The following is a 14,487-nucleotide window of genomic DNA, read 5'->3' as shown; positions in this document are numbered from 1 at the left end:
TATAGATAGCATACAGTGGGGCAAATAAGTATTTAGTCAACCACTAATTGTGTAAGTTCTCCCACTTGAAAACATTAGAGAGGCCTGTAATTGTCATCATGGTTAAACCTCAACCATGAGAGACAGAATGTGGGGGAAAAAAATAGAAAATCACATTGTTTGATTTTTCAATAATTTATTTGCAAATCATGGTGGAAAATAAGTATTTGGTCAGTACCAAAAGTTCATCTCAATACTTTGTTATGTAACCTATGTTGGCAATAACTGAGGCCAAACGTTTTCTGTAACTCTTCACAAGCTTTTCACACACTGTTGCTGGTATTATGGCCCATTCCTCCATGCAGATCTCCTCTAGAGCAGTGATGTTTTGGGGCTGTCGTTGGGCAACACAGAATTTTAACTCCCTCCACAGATTTCTATGGGGTTGAGACCTGGAGACTGGCTAGGCCACTCCAGGACCTTGAAATGCTTCTTACAAAGCCACTACTTTGTTGTCCTGGCTGTGTCTTTGGGATCATTGTCATGCTGAAAGACCCAGCCACGTCTCATCTTCAATGCCCTTGCTGATGGAAGGAGATTTTCACTCAAAATCTCGAGATACATGGCCCCATTCATTCTTTCCTTTACACAGATCATTCGTCCTGGTCCCTTTGCAGAAAAACAGCCCCAAAGCATGATGTTTCCACCCCCATGCTTCACAGTGGGTATGGTGCAATTCAGTCTTCTTTTTCCTCCAAACACGAGAACCTGTGTTTCGACCAAAAAGTTCTATTTTGGTTTCATCTGACCATAACACATTCTCCCAGTCCTCTTCTGGATCATCGAAATGCTTCTAGCAAACCACAGACGGGCCTGGTCGTGTACTTTCTTCAGCAGTGGGACACGTCTGGCAGTGCAGGATTTAAGTCCCTGATGTCGCATTGTGTTACTGATAGTAGCCATTGTTACTGTGGTCCCAGCTCTCTGTAGGTCATTCACGAGGTCCCCCCATGTGGTTCTGGGATTTTTTCTCCCCGTTCTTGTTATTATTTTGACGCGACGGGGTGAGGGAGGGAGTTGAAAGTCTGTGTTGCCCAACGACAGCCCCAGAACATCACTGCTCTAGAGGAGGATCTGCATCGAGCCAAAATACCAGCAACAATGTGTGAAAAGCTTGTGAAGAATTACAGAAAACGTTTGGCCTCAGTTATTGCCAACAAAGGGTACATAACAAAGTATTGAGATGAAATTTTATTATAGACCAAATACTTATTTTCCACCATGATTTGCAAATACATTCTTTAAAAATCAAACAATGTGATTCCCCCCCCCCCATTTTGTCTCTCATGGTTGAGGTTTACCCATGTTGACAATTACAGGCCTCTAATATTTTCAAGTGTGAGAACTTGCACAATTAGTGGTTGACTAAATACTTATTTGCCCTACTGTATATAGTACTATGTATGGCTCAACTTTAATGGCTTTGATAATGCACTTTTTTCATTAACTGTGTTGATTAATTCATGACTTAAGTTAGCTAAATTGTCCACCCTTATCATTTTTTTAAAAGACTGCTTGTGAGGCCAAGGGCGTAGGTTTGGTCTCAACATTGGTAGGGACCTAACCTGCATGTACACTTTTTGCTTAGGAAGGGACATTATTAAACCCAAACAGATTAGGTGAACGGGGTCAAGGCAACATTTCTCATGAATATGAACCTAATTAATTGATATGCCAAATGATCAATGCAAAATAAATCTGTTTTGACTTATACCAACTTTCATGTGTATTGGTTCAGCTGGTACACCGTTTGATTCAAACCTTTGTTTTCGAAAACTATTAAAGAAACATTCTTGAAAACTTCCAGAATAAATTTCTGGATTTTATTAGCAAATTCAAAATACACCATAAATACAAACCTACTAATAATCTCTTAACTGTCCAGGAATGCAAAAAATAAACATTTGTCTTTAGACCACTCACATTGTCTGTCTAAATTAACAAATGTAACATAAAAAAACTCATAAGGTTAACAGCAGAAAAAACATACTGGACATTTCTCTTTAAGCAACTTCCCACTCAAGTTTTGCAGGTTAGCATGTTCACACAGTTTAATGTTATGCTAACTGATGCAGGTCAGACTTTCAGTAGCAAAATTAGTGATGTGTTTCCCATGTCCACAACACTGACGTCTTTTACATTCCTTACAGTAGCTGCTGCTGGCCGAAAAAAACTTTGTATGTGCGTGTGTGTGTGTGTGGGGGGGGGCATGTCATCAGCCAATCCAACGTGCGTTTGAGGTTAAATAATATAATAACGGTCCGAGCAGGTGAAAAGGGGTAAATGTAAGTCTGAAAATAATGTATATCACTTAATAATAGTAGGGTCAAATCAATCCTTAAAACATTAAAAAAGACAATCTAAATTACCTACATAACTGAACTCATTACACAATACAAGGAAGGTTGCCTGAAAGTTGGTTGGGACAATTTGAGGTTCCTGAAAATGTTGTCCAATGCAAACCTAGGCCCTTGTGTGAGGCACAACTTCAATTCTTTTAAAATGTTCTTTTTAATATTTTTATTTTATTTTATTTTAGTAATCAACCCGTTGAAAATACTAAGTGGCACTTCATCAGCAGTCATTAACAAAAAAAAAAATTGACAGTGATTGACATCCAACATCGCCGTCAATTCTAGCCTGTGGGAAAAAAAACAAGGCTAGCATAGCATATTAACGTCTATTGTCGTCAGTAATACCTTGTAACAAAACAATTGTAGTATAGATAAGAACACCAAAGACACAACTATATCATGTTCTCATTTGATAATGATGGGAAATGGTATTTTGCTGACATGCTAATCGATAATTATAGAAGCAGGCATGTCTAAGATTATCAATGAGCATGTTTAGGGGAAATGGTATTTTTGCCAACATGCTAATCCATAATAGACATACCTGCTTCCAAGATTATATTAGCATGTAAGCAAAAATAACATTTCCCTTCAATTATCAACATCTGAACATTGACCACCACCATGAACTTTACTGCCTTCCAGATTAAGTTGCATGAGGCTCTTGAGTGGCGTTCCTGCAAACTTTTTCACCCAGAGGAACCTCCATTAGTTTCTGTAAAAACAAAAACAAAAAGAAAAACAGCGAAGTCAAAAAAACAACAACAGGTGGACCAGCTAGCTTCTTCTTAAATGAGTCACGATGAGCGTCATTCTGTCAAGATTTTCCAGATAAACATTGACAAAGATCAATATAGGTGTGGTAATTGTCTGGGAGTGCATTTTTAATAGGCTGTAAAAACGTCGAAACCAAATTCTAAGCCAGTAATTAAAAGTAGAACCACACGGGTTTTTTTTTTTTTTTTTGCTAGTCAATGGAAATATTAGCTACAGTTTGAATTGTAGGTGAATTGATCGTTCTAGCAAGCGTGATAATCGTTACGCATACTTCATCTACTCATTTTTTTGAATGATTGAGCTCTGGCGTTTTTAGAAAATAGGGCTGCCGTTAAACTAATCGACCATTATTTTGATATTGGATTCGTTTGGCGACATTGACCTAAAATTGCCAGTATCCTCTTATTTAAGCCTATTAATAATGAATATTCACTTATTTATTTTTTCACTTTTTTTAAAGGGTGAAAACTTCAAATATTCTTAAAAAAATATTTTTTACATTTTTTTCAATTAAAACAAAATAAGATTTTTTTCTTCCATTCTAGAAAAACAAATATTTTTATCTTAATAAAAATATTTTAAACCAAAACAACTAATTATTCTCATATAAATTTTTATTCTATCTTTTAAATTAAAATTTTTCATTATTAAACAAAAAAACCCGAAATATTCTCAGTTAATAACTGATTTCTGTTATCTATTGCTGTCAATTTGTCAATGAATCACCTTAAAATAAACAAATAAAACATGTAAATATTGTATTCCAATAAAAAAAAAACTATACCGACAAAAACAAAAAATATCTGAATATTTTCTATTAATTTATGAAATTTTATTCCTTATGATTTCAACTCTTTCAGTGCCATTGATGATGCTAGACGTTCAATCATGTGGCTCTTAAAAACTAAAAACTCTTGAAAGGAGTTTATCACAAGTAGACGCCCAATCCATTTGAAGTGGGAGGGTGGCAGCGAATGAACATCTATCGCTGTCAATCTAAGGTCAATATTCTCTATTTTAGCCACCTTTAAAAAAAAAAACGCATCACCTGAAGCAGACGAAAGTAGTAGGCATTATCGTCCTCATTCGGCCTCCTCTGGATGTCCACGCGGTACCTTTCACAAGCCCTGGTCAAGCTGTCGGGGTCGTACAGAGGGGCGGGATCAAGCGAGTGGGCGTTGATCAGACTGACCAGGTACTCCCGGTAATGTTTACTGCAAAAATTAAAATAAACTTCACCGACGGCGCAAACCTGAGAATAACCCGTTTCGCGCTACACTCACTCGCATAGTCCGGCCTGGCCTGCCTGCGTCTGGACGCCGCACGGCGAATCGGCGTTACTGGCTTCGTCTTTCTGCTCCATCACGCCGCAAGTGCCCACTTGCGGTCCATCAGGAGCTTCCGTGTTAAAGTCCACGTTGCTTCTCTGAAAGCAAGTTAGATGCTAACGATTGTTCAAAATTTTAAGGTGGTAAAACGTCATACTTTTAGAAGTGCCTGCAGTTTCTCGGGCTCCCAGTCTCGGAGGTAGAAGAGGCAGTCCCGAGGGTGGTGAGCGTGAAGGCCTGTGAAGTTGCATTGTTCCGTTCGGCAGTTCTCCTAGTAGTAAATAATTTCATAATAAATGACCGTAAATTTCACTTTTATCTTGGCGCAGGAAGCATAGAGCAGGTAATACTAATGGCACGCGAGTAAGAGCGCATGTACACACGAAGAAAACATTTTTGCGCACACACGAGGAAGAGCGGATTTGCTCGCATGAAGAAGTTGCGCAGCCGAGTGAGAGAGAGAGACAGAGAGGGGAAAGATTACAGCTGCAAGGATGCGCGCGCATTTGTTGCTTGTCATGCCTACACAAAGGCAAAACCTGAATATAACACCTTTTGTACTGTCTATTGTGCATTTTCAATTGTGGTCAACAGTGTTGTTAATAACGGCGTTAGAATATAACAGCGTTATTTTCTTCACTAGTGAGTAATCTAATTAATTACTTTTCTCATCTTGGCAACGCCGTTACCGTTACTGAGGCGGGAAAGGCGTACGTTACTATGTTGATTGACTGACGCGAGACAAGTCTGAGAAAGACGGACTCACGGAGACGAGAGAGCAGAGCACGAGGGGGGAGGAGGGAAGATAGTGTGACGCCGTTGCAAACGCGATGCTACTATGCTAGGTGGCTCCAATAATACCTGACTGTAGCCGATAGCCGGTGTTGTCACAGATTACTTGAAAAAGTAATTTAATTACTGATTACGCCAAAAAAAAAGTAATCTAGTTACTTTACTGATTACTTCATTATCAAAGTAACTAAGTTACTTTAAAAGTAATCTATCAGTTACTTTTTACCCATTTTTCTCTCTTTGCCGCCTCAACATAAGAATGACAACAGAAAAATGTCATCATATGTAATTGACTTTCTGATGATTGTATTTAAAGGGGAATATCAGAATTTCATGCTAGCTTAGCCATTCCGGAGCCCTAAAACTAACAAATATCTGACAAACTGCTTGGAATTTGTTAAAATCAACTCCGCCGACCAATTAATCCCGCTAACTCTAAGATTAAGCCTAATGTCAAAACTTCTGAATTTCGGGTTATGGTTAACAGCATATCAGTGCCAATGTAAAACAATGCAAACTGACGGTACAATAGTCAACAACACACAAGTGGATTGTACAGTGCTATAAACACAAAGGTGGTCGCGGGCGCGGATGGGCGTGCAGCCGTGCACATTAACAACCCGGAAGTATTCCTCTCAACACACACGCGGTCAATTTGGCCACAAAACCTGGCGGCAACTAAGCACTTTACACTCAATCGGACTAACAACACATCCCACAGATGCTAAACGAAAACATCACCTCACGGCATAAATGTGCAACACGCATATAATGTAAACAAAGCTTGCCAACTTGGAGCGATGACTGCCCGTCGTTGCTACGGCAAAGCTACGAAACGGCCGCGCATGTAGGAGGTCCAACCTTTTGCTGATACCCTCCAGAATGAAGGAAAAATACTCACCTTCATTCATGGATATCCACAGATCAACATTCCCTCGCAACGTCTCAACACTGGGTGCGAATGTCCACCCGCCACAGTCCCACAACACGTGACGCGAAACCAAAACACGAAATAGCTAAGAAGTTGTCATGGAAACACTAACCGGGAACCTTTTATTTTAACATTTTCTATTCAAAATGCTCTTGCTTGTTAAAAGCAAAGAAACCGAGCAGTTAGCGTTTATTTTACGTATATTGTTGAAGTACAATGCCACTCTGTTAGCGAATGAGGCTAGTGGCCGCCTAGTGTAAACAGAGCTTTTCTGGCGATAATTCTTGTGAATAAATGCTTAAATCCCCAAATTCTTCATAGATATGAATGTAAAACAGTCTTGATTCTTGGTTATAAGCAAAGAAACCGTGCAGTTAGCATTTATTTTACGTATATTGTCGAAGTACAATCCTACTCTGTTAGCGAACGAGGCTAGCGGCCGCCTGGCGTGAACAGAGCTTTTCTGGCAAAAATGATTGTGAATAAATGCTTGAATCTCTGAATTCTTTATAGATATGGACGTAAAACAGTCTCGATTCTTGGTTAAAAGCAAAAAAAAATATGCAGGTCGCATTTATTTCGCGTAAATATTGCCAACTATGAGGCTAGTCAGTTTTGAAAATTAGCCACCTCCATGTGTAAACAAAGAAGAAAAATCCTGCGAATAAATGCTTAAATCACGCATGCATGATACGAAAAATATAATATTTACCTTAAATCCTCGAACAAATCACTCTTGAGACAATCCTTCTTGTTTGTATGGGGTACAGCTTCCGTTTCTTAAAAAATCCAAGCTTAAATCCGACATGAGTGTGTGCAGTCTTCGGCTATTACTAAATGAAGCTCGGCCCCCTTGGATAAGGCATTACGCAAAGAATGACGAAGTGTCATAGGTAATGAAGTCTATGTGTCAACATTCGCTCATTGGCGGCTCTAAACGTCAGCTCTAAACGTGGCACACAAACATGACCATATCCTGATTTTGGGGGCATGTGAAGGTCTATACCTGCCAACGAGTGTTAACATAATAGCGCTTTATCCACAGTCATTTTGAAGTAAATCACATGCAGTTTTGTCAACCCACCTTGTTGAAGGGGTTATTACAGCCACTGCAGAACTGGTAACGACATTGAGTGCAGGTAAAGTGCAAGCAGCCGCCTTTGGTCAGCGCGTACTGGAAGCGACAGCGAGGGCAAGCTGCAACAAACCTGATCTCAAATTTTGTTCACATTCAAAATGGTGCAAAGTGTGCTTCTTTTTAGCTGCTTACTGATGCCGTTGTCCCTCAAGTAGCCCGCCAGGCCTTGCCTCTGGTACTCCGGGTCATTGTCTCGCTTCCACTGCTGGAATTGCTCACAGGACAAATCCTGGTGTTGAGCCTCCCACTTAACGCAAAGGCAGATTTTTGAGATATTGGACACGAGTTACTCTCAAGTACCGTCATTACTCACCGGTTTCTTGCACTTAGCGCAGAAGCTCTTGCTGCACGACAGACACGTCACTTTCATCTGATCGCCTTCGTTGATGAAGCCATAGGCGCACTACAAGATTACGGTGAGCGTCAAAATGTCACTTTGGCTAACTTGTTGGAAAAAAGGTCATGAAAAGTTATTAGTTCCGGCTAGATTAGGCTATGAGATTGAAAATAATGAAAAAAAATATATATCATTTTCAAAGGAAAATATAAGCAGCATTTGGTATTATAAAAGATTTTTTTAAAAAAAGGAATTTGATTGCTTTTTAATTGGATTACAACTTGATTTATTTATTCTTTAATCTTTAAGGGGAACCTCTGTCTTAAAGACTTGTAGGCTCTAATAAGCCACTATTGTTCTCTTTTTAAAAAATATGAACACATACAGTGGGGAGAACAAGTATTTGATACACTGCCAATGGGTTTTCCCCACTGTATATTATTGCCATTGACTAAAAAAACTAATATTTAGTACATGTTTTGACCTCTGGAGGGCGCCATGTTTTACACGCGCAATGCACGATGGGAGTGATGACGCAGTCGGGGCTTTGTTTTAGAGCTGTGGGATGAGTTCCCAATTTCGTAACTGCATTCGAATCAAGCTCGTCAGCAGTGTCTTACACCGATCCTCGGAGGCTTGCCATGATATTAACTTTAGTTGATTTTTTATTTTATCACAGACAATTGTTTTAGATTGTTTTATTTACCTGAACTGTTTCGGCGACTACTTCACCCTTCATCAGAGTCTCTGATGAAAGCGGAAATAGTCGCTGAAACATGTTAGGTAAATACAGTGCTTCTCAATTATTTTCTGTTACGCCCCCCCAAGGAAGACGTAAATGTTTCGCGCTGCCGCCACTGTAAATAGTATCATTTGTCTATAATATTACTATTATAATTACGCCTCTGCCTCACATTATATCCTTTTTTTCTATTAGAGAAAATAACAGAGATCAACTTATAAAGTATAACTTTATTAACATTGTTTTGTTTGTAACAGAAAAGACTTAACGCGCATCAATTTGCCTGAATTTAAGAAGAAAAAAAAAGTCACATCCAAACTGAAAATACACTCAAGGTACATTTTTGACCATTTGATACTGAAAAATAAAATCAGTAAATAATAACAAATTCAAATTGATTAGAAACATTAACTCGAAAAAACAAAACTGAATAGAAGACAGAAAAAAAAAGTGTCTTTGGACAGAAGGACAGTTTTTATTTTCGCTGCTCCCAGTATCACCTCCAGTTTGCAAGCTCACTGGTTTACTGATATCACACTGACAAAGCGGGACGATTGTTGGCAATATTCGGCACGTTTTCGCTGAAAAACAACCAAGCGGCTTATCAATTAGATTGGGGTCTAATGTCTTTAAGTGGCGTCTTAATTGATTTGGCTTCCGGCTGTCCGCTATAATCATTTTTAGACACAGTAAACTGTGGTCTTTCCTCGTCTACCACTGTATTAAATGTCAAATCCAAAAGGCCCGAAAAAAGCGCGTTCTCGGCGGCCGAGGGAAAACCGTAGGTGAGGGCGGTCGGTCGTCGTGACGATCCCAAGCCGAAAATGGCACTTCTCGGGCGGACACGTGAGAACCGGAGAAGACAGTGGGTCGCTGCGTGAGTCTGGCCGGAAAACGGCTTTCGAAAACGGCGCACAGCTCTTCATGAGTCTCTTCCGTGAATTCGTGTGCTCTTGCTTACTTCAAAAATACTGCGTGCACTTTCAAAATGAGAGCGCCACTGCCACCCACTGAGTGGATGTGCAAGTACACTTTATTCTAGTACGGCAAAAAAAAAAAAAAAGTTCCCCGAGGTCACATGCGCCACCTCTGGCATCGCTCTGCGTCCCCCTGGGGGGACGCCCCCCACTATTTGAGAAGTACTGGGTAAATAAAACAATTGTTTTAGGCTGTTTGATTTACCTGGCATGTTGCGACGTCGACAACAATGGCAACCTAGTAGTTGAATTAATTATACAAATTGTATAAAAACAAAACATCAAGAGGAGTTTTAATATCAAATTATTTTAACGCATACTAACATTTATCTTTTAAGAACTACAAGTCTATCCGTGGTTCCCTTTAAATATTTATGAATTACTTTTTAAATTACAATTTCATCAAAATATATTCTTCAATTTTTACTTAAAAATAAATTCAAATTGTAAAATTATAATTCCATAAATATTTATAAATTCTTATGAAATCTTTAATTATAGGGGAAAACAATTCTTAGAACAAAACACGTACTTGAAAAAAGGAATTCATCACTTTTCACCAGGGCTGTCAAATTTATTGCGTGAACGGGCGGTAGTTAATTTTTTTTAATAATCACATTAAAAAATTTGACGCAATTAACACATGCCCAGAATGACCCATTTATGCATTGCCTCAAACAGTTTACAATGATGCCGTTTTAGCATTTGCAGCCACCACTAACAGTCATGGTTGCCCAACTTCCCATCATGCATTTGGGCAGAGCAAGAGAATCTTTTTCTTAACACGCCTAATTGAATACAACGCAGAACATATTGTATACCATTTGCAGCCATCACTGACAGTCATGGTTGGCCAACTTCCCATCATGCATTTGGGCGGAACAGTTAAGTCGCTACAGTATCATTTAGTGAAAGCACAACAAAAATAATATTCCTATCTCTAAAAAAATAATGTTCACAAAAAGAAAAGTACTCAATGCAATGAGAACTGGCATTCCCAATCAAAGTTTTAATTTAAAATTACTATAACTTGTAGTCATGTATCTTTTAAGAACTACAAGTCTTTCTATCCGTGGATCCCTTTAACAGAAAGAATGTTAATCATGTTAATGCCATCTTGTGGATTTATTGTTATAATAAAAAAATACAGTACTTATATACAGTATGTTGAATGTCCGTCTTGTGTCTTTCCATTCCAACAATAATTCACAGAAAAATATGGCATATTTTAGAGATGATTTGAATTGCGATTAATTACGATTAATTAATTTTCAAGCTGTGATTAACTCAATTAAAAATTTCAATCGTTTGACAGCCCTACTTTTTAGATGATTTTGTTAATTTAAATGTTTCTCGTAGACGTCCAGTCCAATTGAAGTGGAAGGGTTGGGAGCCAATAAACGAACATTTTAAATCACTGAGTTTTAATTAATTTTTTTATTGGATTAAAGCACAATTAAGCTAATACGTATTGGCTAGCATTGACGGCGCTAGACATCCAATCCGTTTAATGAGGGAGGGTTGGCATCGAATGAATGAATGTTCTTTTGCTGCCACCCTCCCACATCAAATGGATTGGACGTCTACTAGTGATAAACTCATTTAAAAAGTTTCAATTGAAGTTTTTCAGCGTCACATGATGGATTTAAGTGCTATTAAGCTAACACTTATTGGCTAGCATTGACAGCGCTGGATGAGCTAGATGGAAACCAACAAATTAATTTTTTTAACTCACATGGCAGCACCACAAGAAATTGGGTTCCTTCATGAGCGTGTGATCTCGGAGCTTTTTGTGAAAGAGGTCGTAAACGTCTGGCTCCAAACATTCCCGAAGCTGCCGAGCCAAAACATCGTCAATTACATCACATGGTCTAAGCGTGCGGGCTCAGTCGGGACACACCTGGATGTCTAACGTGGAGAAGTAGTTGTTGGAATTCTCGGCGTCGTTGATGTCGGGATTTCCGCAAGTGGGGCAAACCATGTCCCAGATGGACTTGTCGCGCACAGCGATGGTGAAGTGCCTTGTAAAACAGTCCAGGCAAACCGAACACTGACACGATGTCAGAGATTGCATCTGTGGGGGGGAAAGGGAAAAAAAAAAAAAAAAGCATAATTTTTTTCCCCACTTTTATTGTTGAGGGAAAATTTACAAATATGGGCCAAAATGGAATTTATATTTTATTTTATATTTTTATCACAATTACCGTTATTCTGGGGCTATAAGACGCACCCGATTTTCACAATAAAATGGTTTCACGTATAAGCCGCAGGTGTCCACCTTGTATGATGCGATCGTCAAATTAAAAGACGTGCAGCTCATAAGCTTGCAAAAAAAACAAAACAACAATATATATACAAATATCAGAGGTCGACCAATATGGGATTCTCAAATGCCGATGCTGATAGCAATATGTATATATAAAAAAAAATTCAGCCGATTGCCGATATCCAAAACTGATTTTGTAAGCCGTTATACAACACTTTTTTCTTTTTTATTAAAGCACGTAAATTATGAAACACCATTTTTAAAAGATCAACAGCTTCAAATTTACAATGATGCCCTGAGACTTAAAGAATTAATTTTATCTAGTGCTACCACAGCAACGAACACAGCACTTCTTTTTAATGATTTTCACACTCAGCAAGAACAGTACATTATTTTCAAATAATGAAGCCCACATGGATGTCACGACGAGAAGTAAACAAGCTTGGCCAAAATGGTGGTCTAAGAGCGGAACTTCAAGTCACCTGAGTGTTTCCCGCCATATATATATATTTATACAGTCACCGGCCACTTTATTAGGTACACCTGTCCAACTGCTCGTTAACACTTAATTTCTAATCAGCCAATTACATGGCGGCAACTCAGTGCATTTAGGCATGTAGACATGGTTTAAGACAATCTCCTGCAGTTCAAACCGAGCATTAGTATGGGGAAGAAAGGTGATTTGAGAGACTTTGAACGTGGCATGGTTGTTGGTGCCAGAAGGGCTGGTGTGAGTATTTCAGAAACTGCTGATCTACTGGGATTTTCACGCACAACCATCTCTAGGTTTTACAGAGAATGGTCCGAAACAGAAAAAATATCCAGTGAGTGGCAGTTCTGTTGGCGGAAATGCCTTGTTGATGCCAGAGGTCAGAGGAGAATGGCCAGACTGGTTCGAGCTGATAGAAAGGCAACAGTGACTCAAATAACCACCCGTTACAACCAAGGTAGGCAGAAGAGCATCTCTGAACGCACACTACGTTGAACTTTGAGGCAGACAGGCTACAGCAGCAGCAGACCACGCCGGTTGCCACTCCTTTCAGCTAAGAACAGGAAACTGAGGCTACAATTTGCACAAGCTCATCGGAATTGGACAATAGAAGATTAGAAAAACGTTGCCTGGTCTAATGAGTCTCGAGTTCTGCTGCGACATTCAGTTGGTAGGGTCAGAATTTGGCGTCAACAACATGAAACCATGGATCCATCAAGCCTTGTATCAACGGTTCAGGCTGGTGGTGGTGGTGTAATGGTGTGGGGAATATTTTCTTGGCACTCTTTGGGCCCCTTGGTACCAATTGAGCAACGTTGGAACGCCACAGCCTACCTGAGTATTGTTGCTGACCATGTCCTTCCCTTTATGACCACAATGTACCCAACTTTCGATGGCTACTTTCAGCAGGATAATGCGCCATGTCATAAAGCTGGAATCATGTCAGACTGGTTTCTTGAACATGACAATGAGTTCACTGTACTTAAATGGCCTCCACAGTCACCAGATCTCAATCCAATAGAGAATCTTTGGGATGTGGTGGAATGGGAGATTCGCATCATGGATGTGCAGCTGACAAATCTGCACCAACTGTGTGATGCCATCATGTCAACATGGACCAAACTCTCTGAGGAATGTTTCCAGCACCTTGTTGAATCTATGCCACGAAGAATTGAGGCAGTTCTAAAGGCAAAAGGGGGTCCAACCCGTTTCTAGCATGGTGTACCTAATAAAGTGGCCGGTGAGTGTATATTGGGGGTGTAAACTAAAATGTAAATTCGATTCGGTTTTGAATGTTTTGATGTGTGAATGGTGTGAATTAGACAGTAAGAAATTTTAAAATTTGAAATGTTTTTGCCATTGGAAATTAATCTGGAATTATATTTGCCCCCTCCCCCAAAAAAGGTCATTGTTAAATGGTGCCCTCCCAACCTTGCTACGAGGGAAGATGCTGAGGCAGACCGGGCACTCGTTGTTGAGGACGCGTCGGATAAAGTCGCGGTCGTGTGACTCGCGCACTGCTTGCACCACGTCCTCCAACGAATACGCCATGTCTGGCTCCTGCAGCAGCGACAGCGTCAGCTCGCAGCGCCCCCAGCTGGGCAGGTCGTAGAGCGCCAGCAGGCGACGGCACAGCCTCTGTGGGGTTAAACGTATTAAGTCACTGTGACGGCCATAAGACGTCCAATCCGAGGCGCACCTCTTTGTCGGGGTGGTTGGGGTCCAAGGGTGGCTCGGGCTGCTCGCTCCAGATGCGCTTGTGGAAGGGGTCCAGTAGGGGGCGCTGTAACAGGGAAAGCGCGTCCTTTACTTGACCGCCGCTTTGCCGAAGGGCCTCCTCGCATTGACCCGTGTCCCTGAAGCCTAGAGAGTGAAGCTCCATCATCTGAAAACAGAACATTATTCATTTTATGATATTTTTTTCCCATTTTTTAAATTCCAGTTTATGCATTTTTTAATTTTGTGATTCAAGACATTCATTTTTAATAGACATACATGTGACACCAATAATAATGTTCATGTGTATTTGCCACCAGTCTCCCCTCCCACTTCAAATGAATTGGACATCCGGTGCTGCCAATGACAGCCAACGTGTTGAAAAATTTAGATGCACTCTCCCGCCAATGAGTTTATCACTAGTGGACTAGTGGACGTCAATCCAATTGAACTTCAAATGGATTGGACGTCTAGCACCGTCAATGGCAGTCAATGAGTATTTTCACATTCGTTGAATATTTTCCACAAATGTGCTTGTATCTCAAAGAACAATGATTGTTAAATCAGGCCAAAGCTGACTTTTGACCATTTCCAGCTCCC

The 14,487-nt window shown here is 40.0% G+C and overlaps 1 protein-coding gene across 2 annotated transcripts in view; it reads right to left on the bottom strand.

Moving 5' to 3' along the window:
- Positions 1-1,369: 1,369 nt before the first annotated feature.
- The window catches only part of LOC130908592 (E3 ubiquitin-protein ligase RNF31-like), a 29,142-nt gene continuing 16,024 nt past the window's right edge, over positions 1,370-14,487 (bottom strand). For both annotated transcript variants that reach the window (XM_057824179.1, XM_057824178.1), the window contains exons 13-23: positions 13,871-14,056; positions 13,603-13,809; positions 11,316-11,489; positions 11,151-11,249; positions 7,673-7,762; positions 7,492-7,606; positions 7,306-7,418; positions 4,656-4,769; positions 4,454-4,596; positions 4,219-4,384; positions 1,370-3,108 (exon numbers count right to left, since the gene is read on the bottom strand). In XM_057824179.1, coding sequence (XP_057680162.1) covers positions 3,040-3,108; positions 4,219-4,384; positions 4,454-4,596; positions 4,656-4,769; positions 7,306-7,418; positions 7,492-7,606; positions 7,673-7,762; positions 11,151-11,249; positions 11,316-11,489; positions 13,603-13,809; positions 13,871-14,056 — 1,476 coding nt within the window. In that variant the 3' untranslated portion in view covers positions 1,370-3,039. The remainder of the gene's footprint in view (positions 3,109-4,218; positions 4,385-4,453; positions 4,597-4,655; positions 4,770-7,305; positions 7,419-7,491; positions 7,607-7,672; positions 7,763-11,150; positions 11,250-11,315; positions 11,490-13,602; positions 13,810-13,870; positions 14,057-14,487) is intronic.

The sequence above is a fragment of the Corythoichthys intestinalis genome, chromosome 20 (assembly GCF_030265065.1).
Source record: "Corythoichthys intestinalis isolate RoL2023-P3 chromosome 20, ASM3026506v1, whole genome shotgun sequence".
Taxonomy (NCBI): domain Eukaryota; kingdom Metazoa; phylum Chordata; class Actinopteri; order Syngnathiformes; family Syngnathidae; genus Corythoichthys; species Corythoichthys intestinalis.
This window is presented reverse-complemented; position numbering and strand designations above follow the sequence as displayed.